Genomic DNA, 26581 nt, shown 5'->3' on the forward strand with positions numbered 1-26581 from the left:
TGTTATACACTTAAACATTTATTAAGAGGGTAGATCTCATATTTACTGTTCTTACCACAATAAAATAAAATTTACAAATGCTTATAAAGCACAGTGCCTGGTACACTAAACCTTCAGTAAATGGTAGTGATGACATGATGACGACTTGAATTTTATTAGTAGCAACTACCACTGTGGGTGAGCAGGGGAGGGAGCGAGTGACTCAGCCAGCTGTCAGGTGCTGTAGGCTCTCAGCGAGGATAGCTCAGAGCTGGGGCCTTTGGACCCAAGCCTCGGCAGTGATGATTGTCACAGGTCACCCTCACACTCAGCAAACTAGGCCGGGTGGTCCCAGGCTGGGGGGACTCTTCAGCCTGGTGTCTTTGCTCAGCACTCGGTCCCAGAAACTTGGTTCTCTCCCCATCTTGACTGCACTCCACTGAGCAAATGTTCTGGCCCCCACTCTCCTGGACCACATTTGACAAGTCCTACAGCACAAGACCAAGGACCAGAGCCCAAGGGGGCATTTATTTATCTTCAGTTCCTCCCCCCGCCCCACAAGGTTATAGACTTAGCACAGGAGGTGGTTGGCGCAGCGTGGCACGCATGTGAATATACAAACCTGCGCATGCTCACATGCACACTCTCAAGTGCCTGTGCTCCCCAGCCGAGCTTCTGGGAACCTCACATCCCTGCCCCCTGCCACCTCCTCCTTGGGCACCACAAAAGCCGCAGATAACAGCAGACCGGTCAACACAGCAGACACAATGCAAAACTCAGAGGCAGGCTTTGTTGCCAGGCTGTTTTAAGCATCTAGCAGGATGTGAGCCCAGGTGGCTAACGGCTGGGCTGGCCAGAGAAATCTCCCCCTCACCCCGCCCCCGCCCCTGTCCCCAACAGCAAGCGCAGCAAACTCGGAAGGGGCAGGAAGGGCAAAAGAACTCGGTCTGCTAGCCCATTTCGACCCTACCATGTCCCAACCAAACACTGTGTGTCCTTGAGCAGGTCCCACCCCACGATGAGCTTAGTTTTCCTATCTGTAAAATGGGGAACCAAGACTCTGCCCACACAGGTTAAAGGTCACCCAAAGGATGCTGGAGGATTTAATAGCGTTGTCACTATGGCTGCGTGGCTGCACTCTGAAAGTTAAAAGGGCTACCACGTGTCAGGAAGTCTGGGATAGTGATTGGGTACTGCTGCTCAGGCCAGTCCCAACTTCTGGAAGGGCCATATTCCAGAGTCTCCAGGCATTCCCTCCTGACCCGTAGCCAAATTCCAATGGCTTAACTCCCTCCCCTGTCAATTGACATGGGGCCCACCCAGGGTTTATGGGCTCTCCTGTGGGGCAGGCTTGACTGCCTGACCCTGGGTGGCAGTATGCAACCAGAGGACTTAGCGACCCTCCCCTCTTCTCCCTCTACAGGCACAGCAGGGAGCCTGGAGTCAGCTGATGTCCTTTCACCTGTGGGCTACAGCCAGGAGGCCACTGTCAGGCCAGAAGCAGGTGGGGGTGGCCAGAGGCAGCCTCAGTGGGGTGGGAAGACCAAGTCAAGAGCCAGTGTGAATGAGAACAGCTCTGGCTATAACCAGGGGGTGGTGAGAGGGTGAGGCTGCCCCAGGGGCTCTGGCGGGGGGGGGGGTGGTTAGTAGAGAGGTTGAGGCAGTGGCTACGCTACAGGCTCTGCCAGGTTATAGGTTAGGCCTACTGGGCTCAAAAAAGGAAAAGGACTAGCTGGCTCTCCTATCCTGGGGATAGGGGTTGGGAGCTGAGGGTGGGGTGTGGAAGCTCAGAGGGGGCCCCAAACTCTGCCTATGGCCAAGAAGCCCTGTGCCCCTGGGGTTCAGTTCTGTAGAAGGAGGCTTAAGGCAATGGTTTCCAGGTGAGGGGCTGGTAGGGGCTCTTGGGGCTTAGGTGGTGCAGGGTGAGGGAAGCTGAGGGAGAAGAGGTTAGCAAGGGAATCCCAAGCTTCTAGAAGCTCCCGCCAAGGATGGCAAGAGTGGAGACTGCCAAGAGAGATGCCCAGGAGGCAGCTGGAGAGGCCTTTGCAGACAGGGGCTCCGTGTGCTGTTGCAGCCATGTGAACTCCTCCAGCAGCTGGCGCTTTTGCAGCTCAGGGCCCACCTTCTCACGGATGGTCTGGTAATAGTGGTTCAGGTACTGGAGCTACAAAGGTCAGAGAGGTGAGGACCTCTCCAGGCTGAGCTGCCAAAAGGTGAGGTCTTGGTTCCATCCAGTCCCCTGCTATGGCATGCCAGCGGCTCACCGTGGCCCAGGTACCCAGAGGTACCCCACAGATACCCATAAGTCTCCAGCCATCATCAGGCTACTGGGACTTTTCAGAGGCAATTCGCCTAGGTGACTAATGTCTGAGTGACTTTCAGGGTGCAGGCGTGGGGAGGGAGTGGATTTCAGGCCCAGGAATGAGAGGAAGAATGGCAGGTATTATTATCCCCATTTCACAGAAGACGGGACTGAGGCCCAGAAAGGGGAAGGGATTGCTGGTAATTCTAGGACTTGAGGTGGCAGAGTCCAGAGACCCAATCTCAGACTCCCCAGGAATTCACTACTGGTGAACTGGACAGGCTGGTCTGACTAGGGAGTTCTAGAAGCTCTGGGGTCTCTGGCAAGTGTGAGAGGCTTGCCCCAGTGTGTGCCTACAGGTGCCAACAGTGTGGACCCTCCATGGAGAGGGGAAGGGGTGGAGGGTCTTGGGTTAGGGAGTGCAGAGGCAAGAGAAGCGCAGGGTAGGAGAGGAGGTGGTCAGCGGTTCACTGACCTGAAGGCTGAAGGGTGGACAGTGCTAAGGGGCACTCACCTGCTTGGGGGAGAGCAGGCTGATGTCGATGAGGTTCCGGTCGTAGGGCACCAAGGACACCACTTCAAAGGTCAGGTAGGTCCCTGGGTACTAGGAAGCCACAGGGCAGGTGGGAATGCAGGAAAATGAGTGAGGAGGAGGAGCCAGGCTGAAGGAAGGCAGGGAACTGAGCTTTGTCAGGCCGAGTCGCAGGGTAGGCCTGAGCCTCCTACAGTCCCCTTGGCAACTCTCCCCACCCCACAAGCTCACCCTCCCACCTCACCGCCCTACTGGCTCCCAGTCTACCACTTAGCATCCCGCCTTCAGTGCTTCCCTCCAGATTTCTGAAACTTGGATTTAGGTCTGAGTTTCTCAAAGTGTGTGCATCCACAGCACCTAGGAAGCTTGTTAAATATGTAGATTCTGGGGCTCACTCCCCAGACCATTGGGGTGAGAATCTGGGCAGGGCTAGGGCAGGAACCTACACTTCAATTTTAATATGAGTTATTAGTTTTTTATATCTATCTACCTAATCTATGTCTCTATCTCCACCGATATCTCTGTTTATGTATCTGTCAACTGATCTATATATGGAGATAAGTATAAAGAAAAAAAACAGCCCATAATTTCCATTTCCCAGAGAGCTGTTGCATATATGTGCTTAGAAAATTCGAACTACAAATACAGATACACAATAGAATTTGAAAGTCTCTTCCCTGCCTGGTTTCCTTCCTAAATACATTTTAGGCATATACAGGATACATATGTGTATATTTTTAAAATTCATGCAAAATGGATCCTATCATATACGCTTTTCTGAGCTTTCTCCCCCCGCACCATAGTAAACCTAGGAGAGCACTCCGTATTAGCTCAAGATTTACCTTCTTCTTTTTTATGGGCTATGTAAGAGTCCAAGGCATGTGGATGATGATTTATTTAACCAGTTATGGACACTTACACAGTTTCCACTTTTTTTACTATTATCATCAATTTTTACAATATCATCAATTATACTATTACAATCAACATCAACCTATAAACAAACATTTTGGTGACCTTTTGGAACTATGTCCAGAAGGTTCCTGTCTGGCAGATGCATTGCTGAGACAAAATGTACAGGCATTTTAAATAGGTATTTTGACAGATATTGTCAAACTCCCTTCCAGAAAGACTGTACCAGTTTGTACTTTCCCCCAGCAGTGTATGAGACTGCCCACTTCCCCACATACTCATTTTTGCCAGTTGGGTAAGCAAAACATGGTACTCTTTTGTTGTTTTGATTTGTATTCTTTTTTGAGTTGAAATTGAATTTGAATTGAAAACAAAACAATTGTTTTGATTTGTATTATCCATTCTTTTTTAGGTTGAAATTGACTGCATTTAAAAATGTCTTCAGACAGTTAACTTTGTTCTTCTTTAGTGAAGTATAATTGATACACCACATTATATTGGTTTCAGGTGTACAATATAGTATTTTGACAATTATATACATTATGAAATGCTCCCCATAAGTGTACTTACCGTCTGTCACCATACAAAGATATTGCAATGCTATTGGCTATATTCCTTATGCTGTACTTTTCATCCCTGTGTCTTGTTTTATAATTCGAAGTTTATATTTCTTTTGAATAAAGTTGGGCATCTTTTCACATTTATGGATCATCTGTGTTGATCTTAGTGAATTGCTTCTTCATCTCCTTTGCCTCTTTTTTTCTGTTTTCCCTCTTTTTGTCTTACTGATTTGTAAAAGCTCATGGTAAAAGAAGGCAGTTCATCCTTTCTCTGTCATATGTGCTCTATTTGTCATACATCTTGACTTTTGTTTGTGGTATTGTTTCCATATAGACATTTTAAAATTTAATTTCATAAGTCATCCATCTTTTTCTTCATGGTTTCTGAGTCTTGCATAGAAATGCCCCTTTCCACATTGGGATGATACATGATTTATATAGATGTTCTTCTAGATCTTTTATGGTTTCACCTTTAAATCTTGATCTGTTTGGAACTTTTTTTTGGTATACCAGTGAGGGTCTTCAGCTTAATCCCCCCAAACGATGAGCCATTTGTATCCCCTGCCCATTTATTAAACAATCTGGCTTCTTTACTGCTTTGAAACTCCATCTTTACTGCAAACTAAATTCCCATTTTGATTATGGAAATTAGAGGGTCTGTTTCCAGACTAACCATTCTGTTTCATTGTTATATGTGTCCCTCCTTTCTCTGGTGTCATCCTGTTTTAGTTACGGCTGCTGAATCATATGTGCTAATATCTAGAAGGGTTTTCCTTACTGCTTCTCTTTGTCAGAATTTTCCTAGCTACCTAGCCATCTTTGCATGTTTATTTTCACAAGTAAACTTTACTATCATTTTGTGAGGTTACCAAAGCATCTAGTTAGCACTGAAATTGAGGTTGGCTTGAATTTATGGATTAATTTAGGGAGAAATGACATCTTTATAACATCAAGGCTCCTTTCTAGAAAGTACCATTTAAATCTTTTTTATGTCCCTTAGTAGAGAGTTTCCCCAGGTAAGTCTTTTTAAGTTTATATCTAGAAATTTCATCTTGTTGGTTGCTATTATGTGGAAACTTCATATCTAACAAGCTCCCATGGTACTTATCATGTGCATTAAGAATCAATGATTTAGGGCAAGGATACTAATTCATTTGGTTTAGAGTGGGATTTGGGCATTGGCATTTAAAAAAAAAAGCTCTCCAGATGGTTCTAATATTCTAATGTGTAAACAGATTTGAAAACCTCTGATTTATGGACTTTTTCTGGAGCCAAAGAAGACTCCAAATAAATTCATGCCCACATATCAAGTGCCCTTCTTCTCTGACCTTCCTTATGCCCCATGCAGCCTGAAGTCACTGCCATGCCATCCATACCTCCAGCGCATCTCATAACACTTTACCTTGGTCTTTGCTTCTACCACGAGGGCCACATCTTCAAGACGGATCCCAAATTCTCTATCCTGATAGTAGCCCGGTTCTGGGAGACACAGAAAATGCTGGTGGGCATTAAGGAGGGGGAGCCCATGCTGCCTCTATCAATTAAGGAGTGGCTTTGAGGGCCCGACTGCCCCCAACCTGCCGGTTTGACCCTCCCTTGTACCTCACCTGGGTACTCCACTCCATCTCCCTGTGTGCCACTGTCCTGTTACCCCAGTGTTTGCCCAGAGACTGCGGAGTCTGGATGTACAGCCAGGAGCCAACTCCCAAGGGCACAATGAGCGTATGGACTGAAGGGGCTTGGGGTTTGGGTGGGACAATCCATTTGGGGTGGGATGGGGGTGGTGAGGGAGCCCAGTGGTGGAACACAGGCGGCCTTGTGCCTGGTGTGCTCCCTGAAGGCTGGTGCTCCCTAGACTGCAGTCCTGGGCTAGGCTGGGAGTGGGAGGGGGTGGAAGAGCCTAAGAGCCATACCGATGGAAGTGAACATGCCCTTGGCCATGGCAATGTTGCTGTACTGGAATCCCACTGGCCCTGAAAAGGGAGATGTAAGCATGGTGTCACCTCTTCTGTACTCACTGGCTGAGAAACTAGCGGGCTCCGGAAAGAGCAGGAAATTGGGTCCATGGGCATCTCTAGCAGCCCTTGTCCACTGCATCATTGTCTGCCTGGGGCTGGTATAAGTCAGATTGGCTCTGGCTTTTATTATTCTGGGGTATGCCAGCCAGCTGCTAGGCCTTGACCTGCCACTCTTGTCTCTGAGGCCCTCCCAGATGCCAAGCAAGCAGCAGGAGTGGCTGGCTGCCAGCATTTCTTTCTTATGCTGTGGAACGTCACTTGCCACCACTGGGTAACCTCAGGTGCGTCACTGCATATCTGTGGGCCTTGCTCATTTTTGTACCTGTGAAATGCTCTAACTCTTTCATGAGAGGGGGGGCCCCAGGGCAGTGTTAAGGAGGCACCTACACTCATGCACACACAGGAAGTTGCCAATGCCGTGGCCTGTCCCGTGACCATAATTGAGTCCAACGTCCCACAGGGCTCTTCGGGCAAAGGCCTCCACCATTCTCCCTGGAAGAGAATTAGTTGGCTGGATCCAGGCTGTCCACTTGGCCCCTTCCTGCTCTTCTGTCCCAGACCCAGGTACCAGGATGGCACCTGCAAAGAGTGGCTCCAGACAGGCAGGGTAGCAGCACTATCTCCTGTGTACTCCATCCACATTGTACCCATTACTTGGACTGATGACTCTACTACAATTTTCCCCATCTATCAATGCCCTTCTTCCTCCAGGACTCCTCTGTGACTGCTGCAGCCCATAGTGACCTCCCTCACCTCTGAGCTACCCTGTTAGATTATGAGGTAGGTGGCCGGGGTTCAAGGCCTGGCTCCACCACTAACCTTCTGTCTGACCTTGGGTGAGGCACACTTTCTGGGCTAGATTTTCTCATCTATACAATGGATGGGATAATGATATAATCCCTGCCCCACTATCCTCCCAGAGTGGTGGGCTGGGTCCAGTCTGGTTTCCAAAACCCACCTGATGTAGCAGCAGGAAAGATGAGTCTGGACAGATCGATGTTGCCTATCAACACACGGGTATATGCCTCCTGATGAGGAGAGGGAGAGGTAATGCGGTGCATGAGAGGAGGAGCCTGGGACTCCCCAGCTGCTCTGCCTGTGTGCATGCAGGTGTGGGCCCAGGCCTGTTGGGGGCTGTGTTGGTGGGGGAAGTGCACGCTCATGTGTGGTCACCCAGGTTCTAGACGATGGCCACAGGAGGCTGAGCAGGACCTGCCCAAAGCTGGGGTTTGGTCCATGCAGTTCTCTTTGGCTGGTCCATAGGGATGCTTGTACATGGTGGTGAGCGGAGGCCTGACAGTAGGGGGTGGGAGGTAAACTCCCTGGGCTGGAATTCTGACTTGGCCACTCCCAAATCCTGAGACGCTGGGCAAGGAACTTGAACCACTCTCTGGCTCAGTTTCCTTGTCTAATGGGATAATCATAGTACTAGCTTACAAGGTTGCTGGGAGTGATAGGTAGGCTCATGCACACAAGGTGCTCCAAAGGTAAGTGCTGAAATAGAGGTCAGCACCCTTATGGCCATTATCATGATGTCCTTTAATTAAGGCCTTAAGTTTTGGGGGACCTGATAGTGGGCTGACAATGATCTCTTCTCCTGCTCACTCCTGAATGATAACCTGGGGCAGTGGATTCAACCCACTAAACTGTGAGCTCCTGGAGGACTGGCCAACATTTGATTTTTCCCTCTCTCTCTCTGTTTCCAGCACAATATCTGAGCCACAGTCTGCCTGCTGAACGTGTCAATGTGGCCCCCTGCTCTCTGTCCCCCACCCTCTGCCAAGGCCCCAAAGCACACACAGACCCTGTCCCAGCTTCTGCCCCCAGCAGACCAGCCCTCACTGCTCCCTGAAAGCCTCCAGCAGTTTTCCACCTCTGAGACTTTGCTTGTGCCATTTTCTCTCTGCCTGGAATGCCTCTCTCCTTTTTGCTGAGCACAGGGCTAGGTGTACAGACAGCACTAGATAAATATTTGTTCACTGATTTGCTGAAATTGGATGATGATAGGCTTGAGCTGAGGCCCCGTTGGTGGCCTGAAATATCTCTGGGAAGTAGCTGGGAGCCCTGAGTTTTCTGGCACTAACTTGCTGTGTGACCTGGGGCAAACTACTTAACCTCTCTGGGCCTCAGTTTTAGCCTCTGTAAATGAAAGGGCTCTTGGCAGAATGACTGCTTGGGTGTCCCTTGAATGAGGGTGGGTAGGAGAAATCTGGGTCCAGCACTTGCTTACCTTTTGGAAAGCAGAGGGGGTGCCCCAGTGAACTGTTCTGGTGATGTCTGTGGTTCCATCCCTATGGAGAAGGAAAATCAGCTTGTCCAGCTCTGGTGAGTACTTGGGGGTAGGGATCATGGTCATGGCTATGAGCTTCCTGTGTGCTTTCCACTGCGGTGTGAATGGCAGGGATAAGATGGGGTTGAAAGGAAGGGGATAGCTGACATCATCAAATGCCCATCTTCGGCATCAGCGCATGAAGGGGCTCTGCAAGTTCGAAATCCCTGTGGTGTCTGAGCATTCTGATTCCCCACATACATTCTTTGCTCTGCTACCAGTCCTTTCTGTTTTGTAAACCCGGGTTTCCTTGGCTCAAGCTGGCTCTGAAAGCAAAGCTTCTTCCGGGCTTTCAGGGAAGTAGGGGGGATTGTCTCACTTTTACAGATGGAGAAACTGAGGTCAGAGAGATGATAACATTCTGATAGTTATTCACCATTTATAGGACACTTTTGCGGCTCCCCAGGAATGGTAGCAGAGCAGGCCTCATTATCCCCATTTCACAGATGAGGCAGCTGAGGTAGCGAGCCGTCTCCCACTCCGGGCTTCAGTGAAGCCGGGCCTGGAGCAAGCACTGACTGCCAGCCACAAGGTTTTCTCCATTGTAGACATTGATATAACCCAGAGATTCGCTGAGTTCCAGGGAACTGAAGCCAGAAGCCAAAATGTCTGACTCCCAACCACCAGCTGCAGCTTTTCACCCACATGACCCCCAGGGATATCCCTGGGGGAGGAGGAGGAGGGAAGAAATGGTCCCAGGGAACTGAGACTCCTCCTTGGAAGCAGATCACAGGGCATGGCAGACGTTTTCAGGAGGAGAGAAGAGGAAGTAAGGCACCCATTTCCCCAGCTTCACCCTGCTCTGAACATGCCCCAATTCAGCAACACGCCCACCAATTCACTTCCTCTTTGCTCATTGGATCTCAAGCACACACAGCGCCAAACTGGTGAGTAGCAAAGGCTGCTAGGCTGAGCACCTGCCACACTGGCTCCCAGACCTCTGCTAAGAACAAGCAAAGCGCCTTTGTCATTGGCACATTTACCATTTCTATAGGATGGAGGATGAGAAACTGTTCAAAACTACTTCTTGCACCTCCAACAGTTCAGCACTCCCTTTCTTTTCCCCTAAGCTTACTGAGAACATCTCCCAGTTCATTTCATCTCAGTTCCTGTGTGAATGATTGGTCACACATTTGGAAGGAATGGTGTTACCTATTCTGCATGGCTGTCATGTCTGGGTGTTCAGGTTGTGCACTGTACAAGGGTAACACATCTAAAGGGGTGCCATTCATTTCATAGTTATATATTATTTTAACAAGAGTACATAGATGAACACACAGACTATAGAGTCCTGGAGCAGGGAAGAGTGCCCTCTTATGTAACCTGACACATGGTCATGCACATACTCAGAAGAGCATACACACATACCCACTCACAGACACATACCCATGCTGATGGGTGTGCCCTGTCCCAGTTGTGCTCTGGGTGTCTCCTAAAGTTGCTTCTCTCACCTGCCTGCTGCTCTTGGAGGCCTGATCCTGCCCCCACCCCCAAGTTGACATGGTCACCTCACCTGTGCACTGGAGGATCAGGTACTGAGGAGGATGCCTGGTGCTGGCAGTGTCCAGGGTATGCGTGATGGGTGAGAATTTGGGTGCACTGTTTGTGCAGCCAGGCAGGGCTGCTAAGCATGGCTGTCCAGACTGTGTAATAATATGTGGGCTTAAAAAACATTTTACTTGAGCAAGCAGTCTTTTCCTGCTTCTCACAGAGATGCTGCATGGGCAGCCCCCTGTTTTGACCTGTGTGTTTCCCACTGTGCAGGGACCCCTAGGTGGGAAGATGGGAAGGATGCTCAGGGTCATTCAGTCCAGGCCTCTCCTTTCTGGGATGAAGGATCCACACCCAGGAAGGGAAAGCTTTGACCAGCTCTTGGCTGGCCAGAGCTTTCTGAGCCAAGACAGCTGGGCCAGTGTGGGGTGGGGAGTACATACCAATATTGCCCCCCAGAATCCAGCAGGTACATCTCATCTGTGGACAGCTTGCGGTACAGCTCCTTGGTTGGGCTAGGAAGGGGAAAGCTGCTAAGAAAGGAGGGGCCTAACCGTGCACTGAGCAGGGTGGGGGTCCTGCGTGGAAGCAGAGGACGCCCTCATCCATGGGGGGAGGGCCTCCAGGATAACTCCACTGGGGAAGTCATCATCTCCCAAAGGGCCCAGGGAGAGTGTTCACTTTCTGCCGCTCATGTCCTTAGTGCACATCTGTTCATCCTTCCCTCACCAAGCAAGGTCCTGGTCCCCAGGGAGCGAGAAAGGAACAAGCCCAGAATGCAGGAGCCTGGAGAGCCTTAGAAAGCACCCAAGGAAGCCATCCCCTGTCCCATGAGGGGAAGCAGGCCTGAAGAAGCTAAGGGGCTTGCCTGGGGGCCTGGCAGTAAAGCTGGGAGGGAGCTGGGCCTGGACCCACATGCTCAGCCCAGTGCTCTCCAACTTCCTGCTGCCTCTGAGAGCAGAGGCCCTGAGAAGCCAGGGCACGGCAAGGAAGGCTACTCTGGGATGGGGCTGGAGGGCAAGAATTAGTGGGGCTGAGGAGCTGCCACTCTCAGTGGGGAGAAGGGAGTGGCCAAGTTAGCTGAAGACTTGGGGGATGCCAAAGGAGGGAATTCTGGGGTAGGCCAGCCCGGCCCCTGGAGGGCATCTGACCTCTCCCTGCTGTGCCCAGGCCAGGCTGAGGGCTCTGGTGGGCTTGGTCCCCCAAATTCTATCAGGTAGGCCTGCAGGGGTTTATTTTCTATGGGGCCAAATATCTGGCTAGCCTACATCCTGGGCCCACCTTGGCTGGTTCAGGCTGAGTGAACACACTTTTCTCACTGTGTACTCATGAGTTTTAAGAACCAGCTAAAATAAATAACTCACAGGAAGCCAAGGGGAAGCATTCAGCAGTAGACCTGCCTCCCTTCTAGTTCCTCCAGCCCTGAGATCTAAAAGACCCAGCCTCTTGGGGGAAAATTGCTCAGGCTTTTTAATTCCGAGGACGCCAAACCCTGGACTGAGCTCCATTGCCCACCTGCAGCCCCTATAGTGCTAAAGGCCCCAAATCTTAAATGTGCACTCGAGTTCCAGAGCATTCCTTCCTCCAGACTCCCTTCCCCTGCACATATAGCAGGATCCCCCACAGGGCCCTAGAAAATTCCTTCTCCTGAAGTACCTGTAGTGGGCCAGAGCAGCATTCAGGCCACTTGCAGAGATGGTTTCAAAACTGGGTCCAGATGAGAACTGTTCTTCTCTGGAATGTACACAACAGGAATGGTCAATGAATGGGCTCAGGGGCCAGAGTGGGCCCAGGATATCTAACCAGACAAATGAAGATCATGACTGCCTCTAACCTCAGCCAGACTTCATTTGGTTCTCCTAGCCTACCTCCCAGTTCCATCTTCCCAGGCTCAAACCTGTCACTTATAGAGCATTCAGGTAAAAGAAGGAGGGACACCAATTTTTCCCCATCCACCTCCATTTTAAAGATGGGGAAACCAAGGCCTGTATGTCCCACATTGAGTTCATGGTAAAGCAAGAGTGAAGAAACTTAGCTCCCTGTATCTGAAAACTCCCCCAGCTCCGGGGCAGCATCCTGCACCTCAGACCTACAGTCTGCCTATGGCCTGACCGACGCATGCCTGAAGGGAACCTCTCTTCCCAACTTGATATTTTCAAGTGGCGCAGGAGCCCTACCTGGCCTGAGTCAGCCTTCCCGGGGGAGAGTAGGCCGTGCCTGAAGAAGACACTAGGGGGCACTGTTGGGTTGTGGCCCTTCACGTCCCTCTTTCAACACCCCTGAGAAGCATGCCCACCACCCAAGAACCAATCACTCCCTGCTCAGGAGAGGCTCCTAAATACAAGGAAGGTCTTCTTTCCGGCTAAATTAGGAGACCAAGCCCCCACTTCTTACCCCTACCCCCACATTAAAAGCTAGTCAGCCAAAACGGACGGCGGTGGTTCTTTACCCTCGGTACTTGTTCAGCAACTCTGCCCCGGAGAACTCATCCACCGTGCCTCTGGGCACGTTCTTCTCCAGCCAGACCAAGTAGCGGATGACGGCCACGGCGTCCCGCACCTGGAGTGGGCAAGCAGAGAATCTGGCTGAGGAATCATCGTGGCCAGGGCTCCGGGATGAAGGAGATCAGGGGGCTGCTATGGGAGCTGAGATTTTAAAAATGCGAGGGCATCACTGGCTATTTAATGATATTAAGGGATTCTTGTTAATATTTATATCTCTGATCATAGTGTGGTCATGTTTTCAAGAAAGTTCTTATCTTTTAGATATACTTACTGAAGTGTTAACAGAAGAAACTATTTGCTATCTGGAATTTGCTTTAAAATCATCCAGCAGCAGAGGGTGAGTGGAGGGAATGAACGTGGGGTTGTAGACAAAGAGGAACTGGCCAGGAGCTGATAACTGTAGAAGCTGGGTGATGGTGCATGTGGATCAGTATGCTGTTTTCTCCACTTTTGTATATGTTCAAAATTTTCCATAAGAAAAAGCTTTTCAAAATGAGTCAGTTTATCCTTATTTTAACAGGAATATCCGAAAGAGTGAGCTATCCTCTTGCCAGGGTGAGGAAATTATTACGGCTAACATGTATTTAGGACTTGGAACGTGCCAGGTGGTACACCAAGCAAAAAAAATATCTAAAGTTGTATTTTCTGTATGTAATTATATATTTATAACATTTATATAATCACACAAGTATTATATATTTATATAACATACAAATTATGTTATACAAGTATGTATATAATTATTATATGATACATTTGTTTGTATACATTATATGTATGTAAATGTACAAATACACACACATGTACATATAATATATGAATGTGCATTATAATATATTTAAACATATACTAATTATATATTACTATTTATTCTATGTTCCTCATAGTATATATGTTTGCTTATTTATTACTCCTCAGAGCAACTCTATGCTGTAGATGACTATCATGATCCTCATTTTGCAGATGAGGTCACTAAGACCCAGAGAGTTGAGGCAGCTTGCCCAAAGTCACCCAGCTAGGAGGTGGATGGAGGAACTGGGATTTAAACTCAGACACTGTAGCTCCAGGGCCCATGCTCTAAACCACTGTACCATGTTAGGATAAGGGGGCAAACCATAGGCGGGTGCCCAGGAGTTTGGTGTCCACTCTTCTATTTTATTGAGGGCTTCTTCAGGCTCTTCCGATACTGTAGGGTCTCCTTGCTAACCCACCAGACTGAGACTCCCCAAAAGCTAGTCGGCCTGCCCATGGACTTACGTGGCTGGCCCTGAGGAGGGCCTGCTCTTTGCTGTTTTTCACCGCCTTGGTCATCATCACTGGGGAGTAGGTGTCTTTTACTAGTTTCTCCTGTTATGGGCAGAGAGGAAAGGATCTGGGAGCACCTCCAGGGCACAGCAGTGTCTGAAGAGGACTGGCAGGCAAGCCTGACTGAGGGGAGACTTGCTGTTCCCTATAGTGGCTATGACTTCCTGTCTGTGCTTTTTTTCTATGCAGGTCTTTCCCAGTCTTCCGTGTCCAGCTTAACTCTCCTTCTGGGACCCACCAGTGCTCTGGGATAGATTAGAGCTTGGCCTTCACCAGGTGATGGGCTGTTCTGACATCATGAATTTCTGGCACATATCATAACAGCTATGATTTACTGAGCACAAGCTGTGTGGCAACAGGCATGGGGCTTTACACATACCATCTCCTCTAAATCTCCTCAGAGGAAGTCCTCTGAGGTTGGGACTCTTACGCATAAGGAAACAGGCCCAGACTGGCTAAGCCACTTGAACAAGGCCATTGCATTGTCAGTCCTGAGCAGAGCCAGGACTCATTCTCAGGTTTGGTGGCTTCAGAGCCCCTGCTCTTCCAGGCTGTACTCCCTCAGACCTCCCTGGCAGTCTCTGAGGTCTCTGTGGAAAGATGCCCTATTCCCTCTAGCCTCCCTGGCAGTCTCTGAGCTCTCTGTGGACAGACACCCAGCTTGCTCTTCTTCTGTCTCTTTCCCAGGAGGCCTAGAAGGGGACTCACTGCATCCCTGTTGACTGATCCATTACCTGAATGGCCAAAGGGCTGTGTTCTACTTTAGATTGAGACTTAATCAGGCGGGAGGAGGGCAGTGCCTGGCCCAGGCTGGGGCCTGGCAGACCCACCTGGGGTATTACTTCGTAGAGCCCGTATGTAGTATAGCTGGTCCCAATCCAGATCCTCACACTTCCTGAGGCATAGGCCTGGACGCTGTCACGAACTTGGCCATAATCTTCAAGTTGCACACACATGGGGCCTGTGCAGCCAAAGTTCAGGTACTGCAGAGTCTCAGAGTGAAGGTGACTCTTATTTACAAATAACCTAGGTGGGGAGGGAAGACCAAGAGGGTCCTGAGTGTCTCTAAGGGCAACACAAAGGATCAGAGGCCTTTGTTCCTAGAGGTCAGAGGAAGTCTGTGCCATGGATCCAAGCAGACCAGATTTGGAGAAGGTATAAAAGAGGTCAGGGTGAGGAAAAGCTTCTTCTGCTGGGGTAGACACCATGCTCCTGGGAAGGCTGCACTTTGGGGCAGGGTTTGTGGTGGGGCAGTGAAGGGGTGCAAGTGGGAGGAAGTCCATGACTGCAAGCCAAGGAAAAGCCATACCTGATAGAGGAGTTCGTGAGCAGTGTGTAGGAGTAGAAGAAGGGGTTATAAGGGATGTCACTGCCTCGAAGGTTGAAGAGCCCTGGGAAAGAGAATTGACGAGGCCCTTTTGAGGCCTATCTGCCTGAGGCAAGCACATGGGACATTAATGCCCACTGTTTGCTTTGGTCCCCAAAGATTCCTGCCAGCACACCTGCCCCTGAATTTTCTCAGTCTGTGGAGATGGGGTGGTGTCATTGGGTTGCTGATGAGCACTGTGGACCCTTTCTGCCAGAAAAATGCAGGTACTCAGCTAGCTCTCAGCATACAGTTTCCATGGGGTTCCAGAATCTCTGACACCCAGGGCTGGGGACAGGTAAGAAGCCCTGAGCCACATTGGGACAGAATAGGGCTGCACTGGGTGCTGAGGCTGGAAGGGTAAGTGCCCTGGGATGGTGGCCAGGCTGTTGAGAGGGGTTAGCTGGGCCTCTTTCCCTTCAGGAGATAGAAAGCTTTTGACACCATGGTCAGTCCATTCATGCTCTGGGGGCCTGTAGGCTGGCCCCAGCCTGCTCTGGGTTTCCTGGCTTCCTTACTCAGCAGCTATGATCTCCTGCCCCCTACCCTTCTTAATTCCCATAGGCCACAGTCATGGAGCTCTCAGAACTGGAGAGTATGTGGTGGTTAGGGGAGGTGACTTGTGCTGTAGGACCCAGAGGACTGGGGGGACCTAGACGCCCACCCATATCTGCAGACCTGTACTCACAGGCTGTCTCATCCAGCGACGACAGAAGGACGGCAGTTGGAGCATTGTGGTGCTTCTGCATCTGGCTGCGGATAGCAGATACTTTCTCCTGCCAGTTGCTCCCTAGAAGCAAAGAAGCCCAAAGAAACCGTAAGTGACAAACCTTCCCTCTGGCAGTCTGCTCCTGAGCAGCCTCCCTTAGGTCAGTAGTCTTCCTCTTCTTCAAAAGTAGAACTCTCTTCACACAAACTCCTACTTCTGTAGTTGTTAAGGACATGGGCTCTGGAACCAGACTGTTTGGGTTCAAGTCCTGGCTTTGCCTTACTAGCTAGGTGACCTTGAGCAAATTACTTAAGCCCTCTGTGTCTTATTTTACACATCTGTAAAATGAGGATAGATTATAATAGTATCTACCTCAATAGGGTTATGGGGATCAAATGAATTAACATTTGTAATGCATGTAGAATGGTGTCTTGGTATACAGGAAGTCTGGTATAACTTTCTAAGCAGGTAGAACAGAGATCGGAGAGCAGCCTTAGTTGAAGGGTGATGGGATAGGGTTGGATCATGTTCAAGCCTCCTTCCTGAAGTAACCCTGGGGCTTAATAAACCATGGGTCTGGACTAAGCACCTAGTGTACATTGTTTTAATTCTTGCTTGGCCCATTTTACAGATAAGGAAATTGTGGCTTCAGGGAGGTAAAGTGACTTATCTAGGATTTCATAGCTGGCAAGGGGTGGAGCTGAGATTTGGATCCAGATCTGTTTGTTTACATGGTTCACTCTATCTGTACAGACACTGGTCTATCTTGCTTAACATTCTCAGTCTCCAAACTTGTCCGTAAAACTGTGTCACAGAGCTGTACTTTCTCAGATGCTTGTACCCAGGTTCTAGGGGTTTACTTGTCATCTTTGATTCCTGCTCCCTGTAATGCATATAAAGAGTCTGTCCCTAGGAAGGGCTAGGAATTTGCTGGCAGAAGGTGGTAAGCATTAAGAGTCCTAGTTGGGCTCAGAGAATAGCATAGGTAATTTGATGCCATTAAAAAACTATGCAAACAGGTAAAACTATTCAACAAGAACCAAAGCCTTGGGTATAATACTTTTTAAGGTTTATTTTATTTTATTGTGGTAAAATACACATATCACAAAATTTATCATTTTAACCATTTTAAAGTGCACAATTCAGTGGCTTTAAGAACACTCACAAGATTGTGCAACCATCACCACTATCTAATTCCAGAACATTTTTATCATCCCAACAGGAAACCCTGTAGCCATTAAGCAGTTACTCCTCATTCCCCTGTCCCTCAGCCCCTGGAAACCACCAATCTGCTTTCTGTCTATGGATTTGCCTGCACTTCATATTTTATACAAATATAATGGTACAATATGGGGCCTTCTCTGACTGGTTTCACTTCGAATTATTTTTCCAAGGTTCATGGATGTGATATATTTTTGAGACAACTGAAAACAAATTTAAATTGTCTGATGCATACAAGTACCTTTGAGTAACTGACTTTTCATGTTCGTCCCTTTCCCCTTTGCCTCTAAAACCTATGAGTTGCTGGAGAGAGAGTCTCTCTTGTCCCTGTAAAGCTTAGAGACTCAAGAACTCTGTTCTTGGGCTTCCAGGCCCACCTCTGGCTCCTGGGATGACTTTTCCTTGCAGCTTAACAGCTTGTGGGAAGCAACGAAATGCATGTGAATTCTCACCTGTCCCTGGAAGGGTCTCCCCTTTATCCCTCCCCTTCCTGACATAACTGAGCCCTTCCTTATCTGAATGGGATGTGTTTTATTTATGACTAAACCGTCTTGGATAGCAAGTGCCTTTAAAAACTGTGTTGAGATGCAGAAAGAATGATTCTGCAAGTTACATCAGAACGGATAAAGAAAATTGGGCACAATTTTAACTTGTTTCATCATCCCTATTTTGAAATTTCCCTCCTGCTTTTTGGACTCCATTTCAAACAAGAAGTACATGTGGACTTGCATGTGGAAAGGGGCCTCTCAGATTGCCCAATATTCCTAGGAATCCAAGTCATTGGCTCATTCAGAATTCCCGGGGAGGTAGGAGGTGGTGGTGGCCAAGACATTGATTCATAATCAATAGCCTAATCCTGGTCAGGATTTTAGTTACTATTTACAGGAATTATAGAGCATACTGTTCTCTTATGATGTATTTAGATGATGTCAATGAGGTCAAGATTATGGATGTTAGAATTTTGGGGGCCAATTAACTTTCTTTTGTGCTTTGGCCAAAACTTGTACCTTAATCTAGGCCACAGACTGATGCTGAGTTTTGACTTCCTTTGCCTACCCTGGACCCAACTGACTGCAGCCATTGTAAATCTAAATTCCTTATTACAGGAGGGCCCAAAGTCAAGGTTTGAATGATTCAATCCAAACTGGTCTCCACTACCAGACTCATAGCATGCTTTTTCTCTCTTCAAAGGGGTGGGGTTTTTTCTTCTTTTTATGACTCCCTTGTTTCCTCCTTTTCTGCTCCCTCTCATTGCACGTCCTAATACTATTTATTCCAGCATTTTCTGAATATGGTCTGAGGACCTTTTGATTCAGACTCTTTGAGGTGAAGGGGCCCAGAAATCTGCAGTTTTAACACACACCCCAGGTAATTTGGGTGCACATGAAAGTTGAAGAACCATTGTCTTGGTACCTCTTAGGACAAGGTTTTCAGCCAAAGGGGCAGCAGCAAGGACCCATGTTGCTATAAGCTGGGAAGGAGAAGCTTAGGGAACCACCTGTGAATGCCTCCTGCAGGGCGTAAATGGGCTGGTTTGGAACTGGAGGCCTCTCTGAGCCCCATACCAGGTCCACAAGGTTGGCTGTGATGGACACCAGCTCTATGCCAGAGCCTTGGAGGGCCACGTCATAACTCTCCCAGGAGCCTGTAGAGACAGGAAGCATCACTTATCCCCTGCTTGTTTACACCTCAGGAAAAACTGTAACTCACACAAAGTTAGCCCTGCCCACTCAGCCTCCTGCTCCACTTCTATGGGCCCTAGCTGCACAGAGCCTGTTCGGGCAGTCTGACCCTCCTGACTTTGTCCTCTCAGCCTCTTCTTCCTGCTTTCAAAGCCTAATTGCCCCCAAGTCCACCCCAACACTGCCTACCACCAATTGGCTAAGCTCATGTTTTTAAGTGCGCTTGGCTGGGGAACTCTCCTTTTGGTACTGTCCACTTTAACTGAGTTTCAATGTCACAGCCCAAAAGACTGGTGATGTTCAGGCCATTGGAAAGGCTGGCAAAGAAGCCAGTTTTGAAGTGGGAGCCTTTCAGTACATATTCCTGAGGACTCTACACTTGGGAACAGGCTGGCCAGCTGTCTGGGACCCCATAGCTCAGGAACCTGTATTCCTGGAGGGTGGGGACTTTGCTTCTTTATGCAGAAGCCCACTCAGCAACTTTGACCCTTCTAAGCTGCCTTCTAGAAAAGGGTTACCACGTGATTCTAGTGCCATAATTCGCAGAGTTCTGGATTTAAGGACATACTGGCTTATTCATCTGCTAGAGCTTAATGATTTTCCCTGAGTGTCCTAGGTTGGGTCTCTGCATTCATGACTTAAAAAAAAATCTATATTCATTCTTTTAAATATATCTTTATTACACAATCCATGGAGACATCCTTGTTGCAAAATATTCTGCAACCTCAAGATCAAACATTCTAACTTTAGAGCCACCCTGCTGCTTCATCTCCCAAGGTATGCCTCTACATCCCGGAGGAGCTGAGTCACTCTTACTGGCGTGGACAGATGCAAGGACTGAGGAAATAACATACCAATGGAGAAGAGAAAGGGGTCAAAGCCTACACGCCCTCCATCAGGAACTTCAGTGAGGAGCCACTTGACAATAGGACTGGTGCCAACTGAGAGAAAAATAGGAAAAAACGTACAGATAATCTCCAGGGCCCCCCAGGCCCTCCAGGCAGGCTTTTGTCTGTGACAGTCCTGCCATGTGTAGCCTCCTTGATATCAGCCTCAAAGGTTAAGGACGGCTTCAAGTTTCCCAAGCTTCCCATAGGGGCCCAGCATGGCTTTGCGTGCATGTACATTCCCAAACCTAGTCTAGGTTCCAGGCTTTGGGGGACAAGTCCGTGTAGCCCTTTTACCTTCCTTATTGAGCTCCCAGTTGCAGTCCATCTGCCGCTCAGCCTGGATCCAGTAGCGACTGTCTGTCCAGAGAGCTGCTTTCCCCATGGTCACCACTGCACTTCCTGGAGCAGAACAGGGAAACTTGGAGGTGGGAATGAAGGCTTTAGTTAGTGCATGTGCACTGCGGTGCTGGCTCTGGGAATGTCACAAGGGGCCTCTGGAAAAAGCTTATCTCCTCAGTTGGAAGGAGTGAGGCAGATGTTAAAGAGAGCATTGGGGCAAGCCAGGTGAAAGGGATCCTGGGTCAGGCATCCTGGGATCCTGGGTTTTTTGTTGAGAGCCCCTCCTAAGCAGGCCATTAGGACTTTTAGCAGGATAAGCGGGGTCTGCTTTTGGCAGTCCAAAAGGGTCAATATTGCAGGTAGGGGCCCTCAGGGAAGATGATGTAGTAGTCAGTGTCAAGATTTGGTGGCTGATAGGGACACTAATCCAGGGGCTTAGCTGAGGACAGGCAGAAAAGGAATCTTTAAGGATCAGCTGGAGAAGCTTGAATTTCATTCAAGGGGCCAGGATCAGGTGGGAGACTCCTTCAGAAACTGGGACCCGATAAAGGGCTTCTATGTTCATGTCTCATTTGGCCATGTGAGGTGATGTTGTCCATAAGAGGACTGGCGAAGTAAAACTTGGTCCCCAAGTGAGCCATTCATTTTATGAAGGGAATCAGCAGGCCCCTAGTAGCTAGATGTGGAGGTAGTGACTGCCCCAGAAATGGAACCCAGGGAATGCTAAACTGGGCCTGGCTGTGGCAGGGGCCAGCTAGCACAGGAAGGAAGGCAGGAGGGCCATCTGCTTCATGCAGAAGTGTGGCTGGTGGGCTATGAGATGTGTGTCCTTTTTGGAATGGTGGAGGGAAGGAAGAGAGAGAGTAGCAGGGACCTCTGGACGTTAGGTTCTAGGGTCCTGGCTGCTGAGAACCAGCCACAGCAGGGTCTCTGAGACCAGCTCTAGGCCTACCAACAGAAACAATCGGGTTCAGGTAAGGGGTGTCACCTGCAGACCCTGTGAAGCCTGTCATCCACGCACGCCTCTCGTCACGTTTACCAATGTACTCGCTCTAGGAAATTAACAACACCATCATTAGCCTTCTTTGTGGAGTCAGATCACACAAGAAGGCCGCCATCCACATCCCAGCTCTTTCTGTCTGGTCAAATTCAACCAGTCCTATAAGCCCAGACACGCTGGGTATCTCTTCCAGGAAACCCTCTGAAACTCTCCCAGCTCTCAGGATCTTTCCTTCCTTTGAACAACTATATCTCTGGAGTCTAAACCTCACAGTCCAGTACTAGACTGTTCAGCAAAGGAGTCTTGTCTCCCAGCCAGAATGCAAATTCTGTGCGGGATGGGATCAAGTTTTTTGGTTCTTTGGGGTTCTCCCCTCCAGCTGTCCCCTCCCACTCTCCAGTCTAGCACAGTACACTGGGTACATCATAAAAACTTCTGCAGAGGGCTTTACACATTATTGTATTTCATTCCTTACAATGCTTGGAGACAGATCCCATTATTCCCATTTTGCCAAAGATGAAACTGAGGCTTAGAAAAGTTTAGGCACCTACTCAAGGTTCTTAGCCCTTCCCAGCAGATGGGAAAACTAATTCAAGCCATCTTATGATACTGAAAATGCCTTCTCTTCCAAACAGACTGGTGCTGGGATGGTGGATTGGGTGGAGGTGCAAACAGTGGTGGGGAAGGGTGGCTGGCTGGGCAAGGGCACTGCTTTGGGAAAAGCAGTTCTCCTGCAGACTGTCTTGTTTCCTGTCTGCTCTCCTTCCCCTTGCCAACCCCCAAAACTCATATAGGCTGGAGTCTAGATCATTTCAATGTTCCATCCATCAGATTATGGGAAGGGCTGGGCTGCATGTGAGCCTAGAGTTCTTCCAGTTCAATTTCTAGCCCACATTCTAAGCAACTATGGCTGGGCTGCCCTAAACATTCATTCTGGATCTGCCATCTAGGAATTGAGCAGAATTAATTCTCAAGTTGCTTATAGTTTCACTGCCTGAGGTCAAGGAGATTTGGCAATGTCTTCTCCCCTATGTAAAGGAATACATTCTTTCAGCTGCCCAAAAACTGCCATGTCCAAGCTCTCCAGCAACTTCCTTTCGCCCGTTGAGTTCTTTCTCTGCCTTCATCTTCTGAGCCTTAACACCCTTTTATCTGTGGCCTGTTCTCAGAGGCCGACGCAGGGTACCAGAGAGGGCAAGGGTGAGGGAGAAGCCATCCCTCACCATGTGGGCATCCGTGTCAGGGACGATGTAGGCAGAGAGATTCCAGGTGAGCATCTGCTGGCGGAGGGCTATGAGCTGCACTGTGGTGTTGACTGCAGTAACTGGAAGGTACTGACAGGAGACAGGAAGATACCAAGACACACACACACACACACACCACACACACACACCACACACACACACATACACACACACACACACACACACTGCTTAGAGAAAATGGTGCCTGGGGCCCCCAGCATCCAGAGGAGCCACAAGCCTCTCCTTAGGCAGGCATTGGGGGTGGGGCACTGTGCGGGCCTGGAGCAATGGGGCAGCAGCTGTAGTTATGGGTCAGTCTAGATGAAGGTCTCTGGGCTGAGTAGAGCTGGAAGGGTTCAGGAACTTGCAGAGGGACCCCTTGTGACAATAATGGGACCTGGGTCTGGGATGAGGGTGTGTTGAGACCCGCAGGGGTCTAAGCCCTCGCACTGGGCCAGGCCAGGAGGACTGTCTCTCTCTGGATGCCTTAGGGGCATCCAACTGAGCAAATAAAAATACAGGCCACCTACCTGGTCACATTTGAATTTCAGATAAACAACATTAATGTTGTAGTATAAGTATGGCCCACGGGCCATACTTACACTAAAACACTATTCATTATCTGAAATTTAGATGTAATTGGGTGCCCTGTATTTCATCTTGCAACCCTGCCTTGAGGACTTCTTCAGGTTCCACTGACTGGTCTCAGCTGGCAGAGGTGAGTGAATGAGTACCCACAGCATTTTGGCACATTGTCCTGAAAGATCCCCTCCAAGCCACACATTTCTTTAGAGATTGTTTTATCTTTAAAATAAAAAGCATGGGTTTTTGCTTGGTTGGCTGGTTGGGTTTGCCTTTTACTCAGTGGTACAACCGTGTTTGCTTTAATATGAAAGCAATGTGGCTTGCCTGCCCACTGGCCTGCTCCGGTGCTCTCATGAAGCGGCCTTTGCAAGCGGCTGTACCCTACTGGCCCTGAGGCTCAGTGGGCTGCTGGCAGGCCCACCACCTCTCACCTTCTGGCCCTCCCCGGCCTGGGGCATCTCTTTTGCTCTACTCTGCTGTGGAGAGAATGCCTCTGTCTCCAGCTGGGAAGCTGACAGCCTTTCAGCTCCAATGTGCTTCGCCTTCTCGCCTCTTTACACCCTGAGGTCTCCCTCTTGTCCTTCCATTGGCTATTCTAGCCCTCTGTCTTCCTCCCTCTTGGCTGTTTTTCTAGAATTTTTGTTTTCTTTCCACCCATCCTCCTCCTCACATCTGCCTAGCCTCAGCCAAAGGCTAGCTAGGGGCCTCTCATCCTGCTTCCCGGCCCTGTCCCTCCCCCGATCAAGGCTGCCCAGGCCCAGGCCTGGACGGAAGGCGATAACCTGCTGTGGGAATGGGTGGGAGGGAAGGATGGGGGTGGATATCAGACACCTGAGAATGTGCTGCCAGCCCTAAGGGATGTTAATCAGAAACAGGGGCCCCAGAGTCTGGAAATCAGGAGAAATCCTGGTAGAGGGAGAGGCTAGCAACTGAGCCAGTGGGGGATGAGGAGGGGAGCTGCAGGACAGGGCTGAGGTCTTACCGGAGGGCTGGTTGAACAGTTTCTCACATCCTCTCCTCTCAGGTCCACTGGCTTTGGGTGGGCCCAGGCACAAGCTAGAAACCAGGAGAAAAATCCATGGTCACCTGGAGACCAGATAGCTTCTAGAAAGCTCAGGGACGTGTTCCCCCAGTCTCCCCCATCCCCGCAGGGCCTCCATCATTTGAAACACAAAATGCTGTCCAAGTCTACTTGAGGATAAAAATAATCACATTTTGTGAGGAATCAGGCTGAACTGGATGGCACCCTGAGCCACAATCAAAGAAACCTGTCCCGCTGACAAGTGATCTCCAGTTTTGCATGGGTTTCAGTGCTCATTAAATCAATTTTTTCCTTCTAATCTAATTGGATTTTTTTCAGGGTTTACTGAACCAGAAAAGTTGTGTGTAAATTAAATTTTTGTGACCAAATTTTCTTTGAAATGCTCTAGAGGATATCACTAAATAATAACCCCACCTTTGTTTTACTCTTCTATAAATCTAATTTTGTATATATTGGGTTTGCTTAAATTCAAGGCCCATTTGTGCATTTTTTATGATCTAAATTTCTGTCTATCATTCCAGGCTCTTTTTAAATATATTGGACAGGCAATACCATTCTGACATCATCACCTGGTGGGGAAGGTGGGTTAGCATTTTAAGAGTTCCTATTATGTGCCAGACACTGAACTCAATAATTTATATATAGTATGTCATTTAATACTTGCAACAACCCTGCGAGGTAGGTATACTGTCTTCTTTCTATAGAGGAGGAAGCCAAGGCCCAGATAGATTTAGTAACTCACCCAAATTTTGCCAGTGAGTCACTAGTAGAGCAGGGATTTGAACCCAAGACATCTGGGTACAAAAAAGCCAACCATAGAAGAGTAGTGCCACAAGTAAGGGCAGAGTATATTGAGCCTTAGTTTCCAGTTTGGGCTTTGCCTCAGATTTGGTGTGACTCAAGGGGAGTCACAAAGTATCCATGGAGCAGACATGTCCTAAGTGCCTACCAAGTGCCAGGCACTGGGCTAAGTCCTACAGGCTCTGGGCCTTTCTGCCCTGAAAGTCCACTGGTCTCTGATAGTCTGTCCTTCCTTCCAGCCTCCTGGCCTTTTAGGGGGCATCTCCCCAAAGGATAGTGGGTCCTGAGTATAGGGAGACATTCTACTTTTACCTTCCAAGTGGGTTGAGCTACAGATGGAAAGTGGGTGGCTGGCATCTAACACCATGAATGCCCTGCCTGATAGTCTTGGTTTCATAAATTTAAGGAGGAGATGGAACCCATGCTGTTGATTTAAGGAAATGAACCAGCATTTCTGTAGGAATAGATACCTGGCAAAATGGTAGCACTAAGATGCTAACACAAGAAGCAAGAGTCAGCCAACCCATGCTCTCTGAACACCCATATTATGTTTCTCTGAGTCAGAGCTGTGGCTCCCAAGGGCAGATTCTATAGCCGAACCACTCTGTGCTCCCTGGCACAAGGCCTGGCACTGAGAGGGTGCTGAGGGGCTGGGTGCTGAATGAATGAGCAGGGTTCGGCTGACAGAGAGGGAAGGGAAGGGAGGCCTCCCTACAGCTGGAGAGGGGGCATGGAGGGTGCTGTGCTGGGCACCTAGCTGCAACCAAAGAGGAAAAATAGGACACCACAGGGGTGACACAGACCAGACTTTAGTGATGCTCCTCTGAGTCCTCTTCTTGACTGGAACTTGACTTTGGCCTTCCATGTCCATACTGTCCTTGCTGGGCCTGCATGGCCCCAGTCTTAAGAATCCTACTAAGTCAGTTTAGAGAGAATCCCCCACCCTTGATATATGGCCACCCTGGCCTGCCTTCAGCAAAAATCTTGTTAAGCCAGCTTTGCAAGAATTCCCCCACCCTAGGTGTCTCCTCTTAGTAATTTTCCATCCCCTGACCCCTCACTCCATACATTGGCTGTAAGTTTTCAGCTGTCTTTGCTGTATTCAGAGTTGAGCCTGCTCTCTCTCCCCTACTGCAATGCCCCTATTGCAGCAGTCTTGAATAAAGTCTTCCTTACTCTTTTAACAAGTGCCAGAATCATTTTTTAACAGGTAGGGATGGAAAGGTGCCAAACCAGACTTGGCCTGAGTCTCAGGGCCTGAACGAGCTGGCCCTGGAGTTTCTCATCCTCAAGACAGAGAGGAAGACCAAGAGAAAAGACACAACCTAGGCTCCAGCCCTCACTCCAACCCTTTCAAGCCCAGAGGGGAGAGGCTAAAGCTGCTCTCTAGCTGGACTTGCCCTTCCCCATGGGAAGGAAAGGCCAAGATTCACATACCACAGAGGAGGACAAGCCATGAGCAGCAGCACCAGTGCGCCTGGGCCATGGGGTCTCCAGATGCCACTGCTGGGTAGATGGAGGGGCAGGGAAGAATGGGCGGGGCTGTCTCCCTGGCCTCTTCCTCCAGGCCTTTCCAGAGCAGGAGCAGCCAAGGGGTGGGGGCTGGTGATGGGGAGGAGGCGTCTGGCTGGTGGACGGACAGTCCCCCTCTGGTCTTCTGTATCTGTGGGCTCTAGGAGTCAGGGTGGGTGGAGAAGCTCCCCCGGCAGTCTCTGCTGGCTCCCAATCACCAGTAATAGGGAGTGATCCTGCCCCGGGCAGAGTCCAAAG

General features: G+C 49.2%; 1 protein-coding gene across 3 annotated transcripts; it reads right to left on the minus strand.

The window, feature by feature from the left end:
* On the minus strand, nt 1–26581 carry XPNPEP2 (X-prolyl aminopeptidase 2). 3 transcript variants are annotated; one of them, XM_017663853.3, is made up of 21 exons: nt 26249–26581; nt 23951–24024; nt 22363–22473; nt 21128–21191; nt 20095–20199; nt 19765–19851; nt 18727–18873; nt 15987–16088; nt 15242–15323; nt 14763–14958; nt 13885–13974; nt 12573–12682; nt 11780–11857; nt 10567–10638; nt 8534–8594; nt 7262–7331; nt 6691–6795; nt 6199–6258; nt 5688–5764; nt 2796–2885; nt 1–2143 (listed from the first exon to the last, which is right to left on the minus strand). In XM_017663853.3, the coding sequence occupies exons 1-21, from the start codon at nt 26295–26297 to the stop codon at nt 1949–1951; spliced, it is 2025 nt and encodes a 674-aa protein (XP_017519342.2). In that variant the 5' UTR covers nt 26298–26581; the 3' UTR covers nt 1–1948. The 3 variants fall into 3 exon arrangements, with proteins under 3 accessions (XP_017519342.2, XP_017519343.2, XP_017519344.2); XM_017663854.3 differs by lacking the exon at nt 13885–13974; XM_017663855.3 differs by lacking the exons at nt 21128–21191; nt 22363–22473.

This window comes from Manis javanica, chromosome X (assembly GCF_040802235.1).
Source record: "Manis javanica isolate MJ-LG chromosome X, MJ_LKY, whole genome shotgun sequence".
In the NCBI taxonomy this organism is placed as follows: Eukaryota; Metazoa; Chordata; class Mammalia; order Pholidota; family Manidae; genus Manis; species Manis javanica.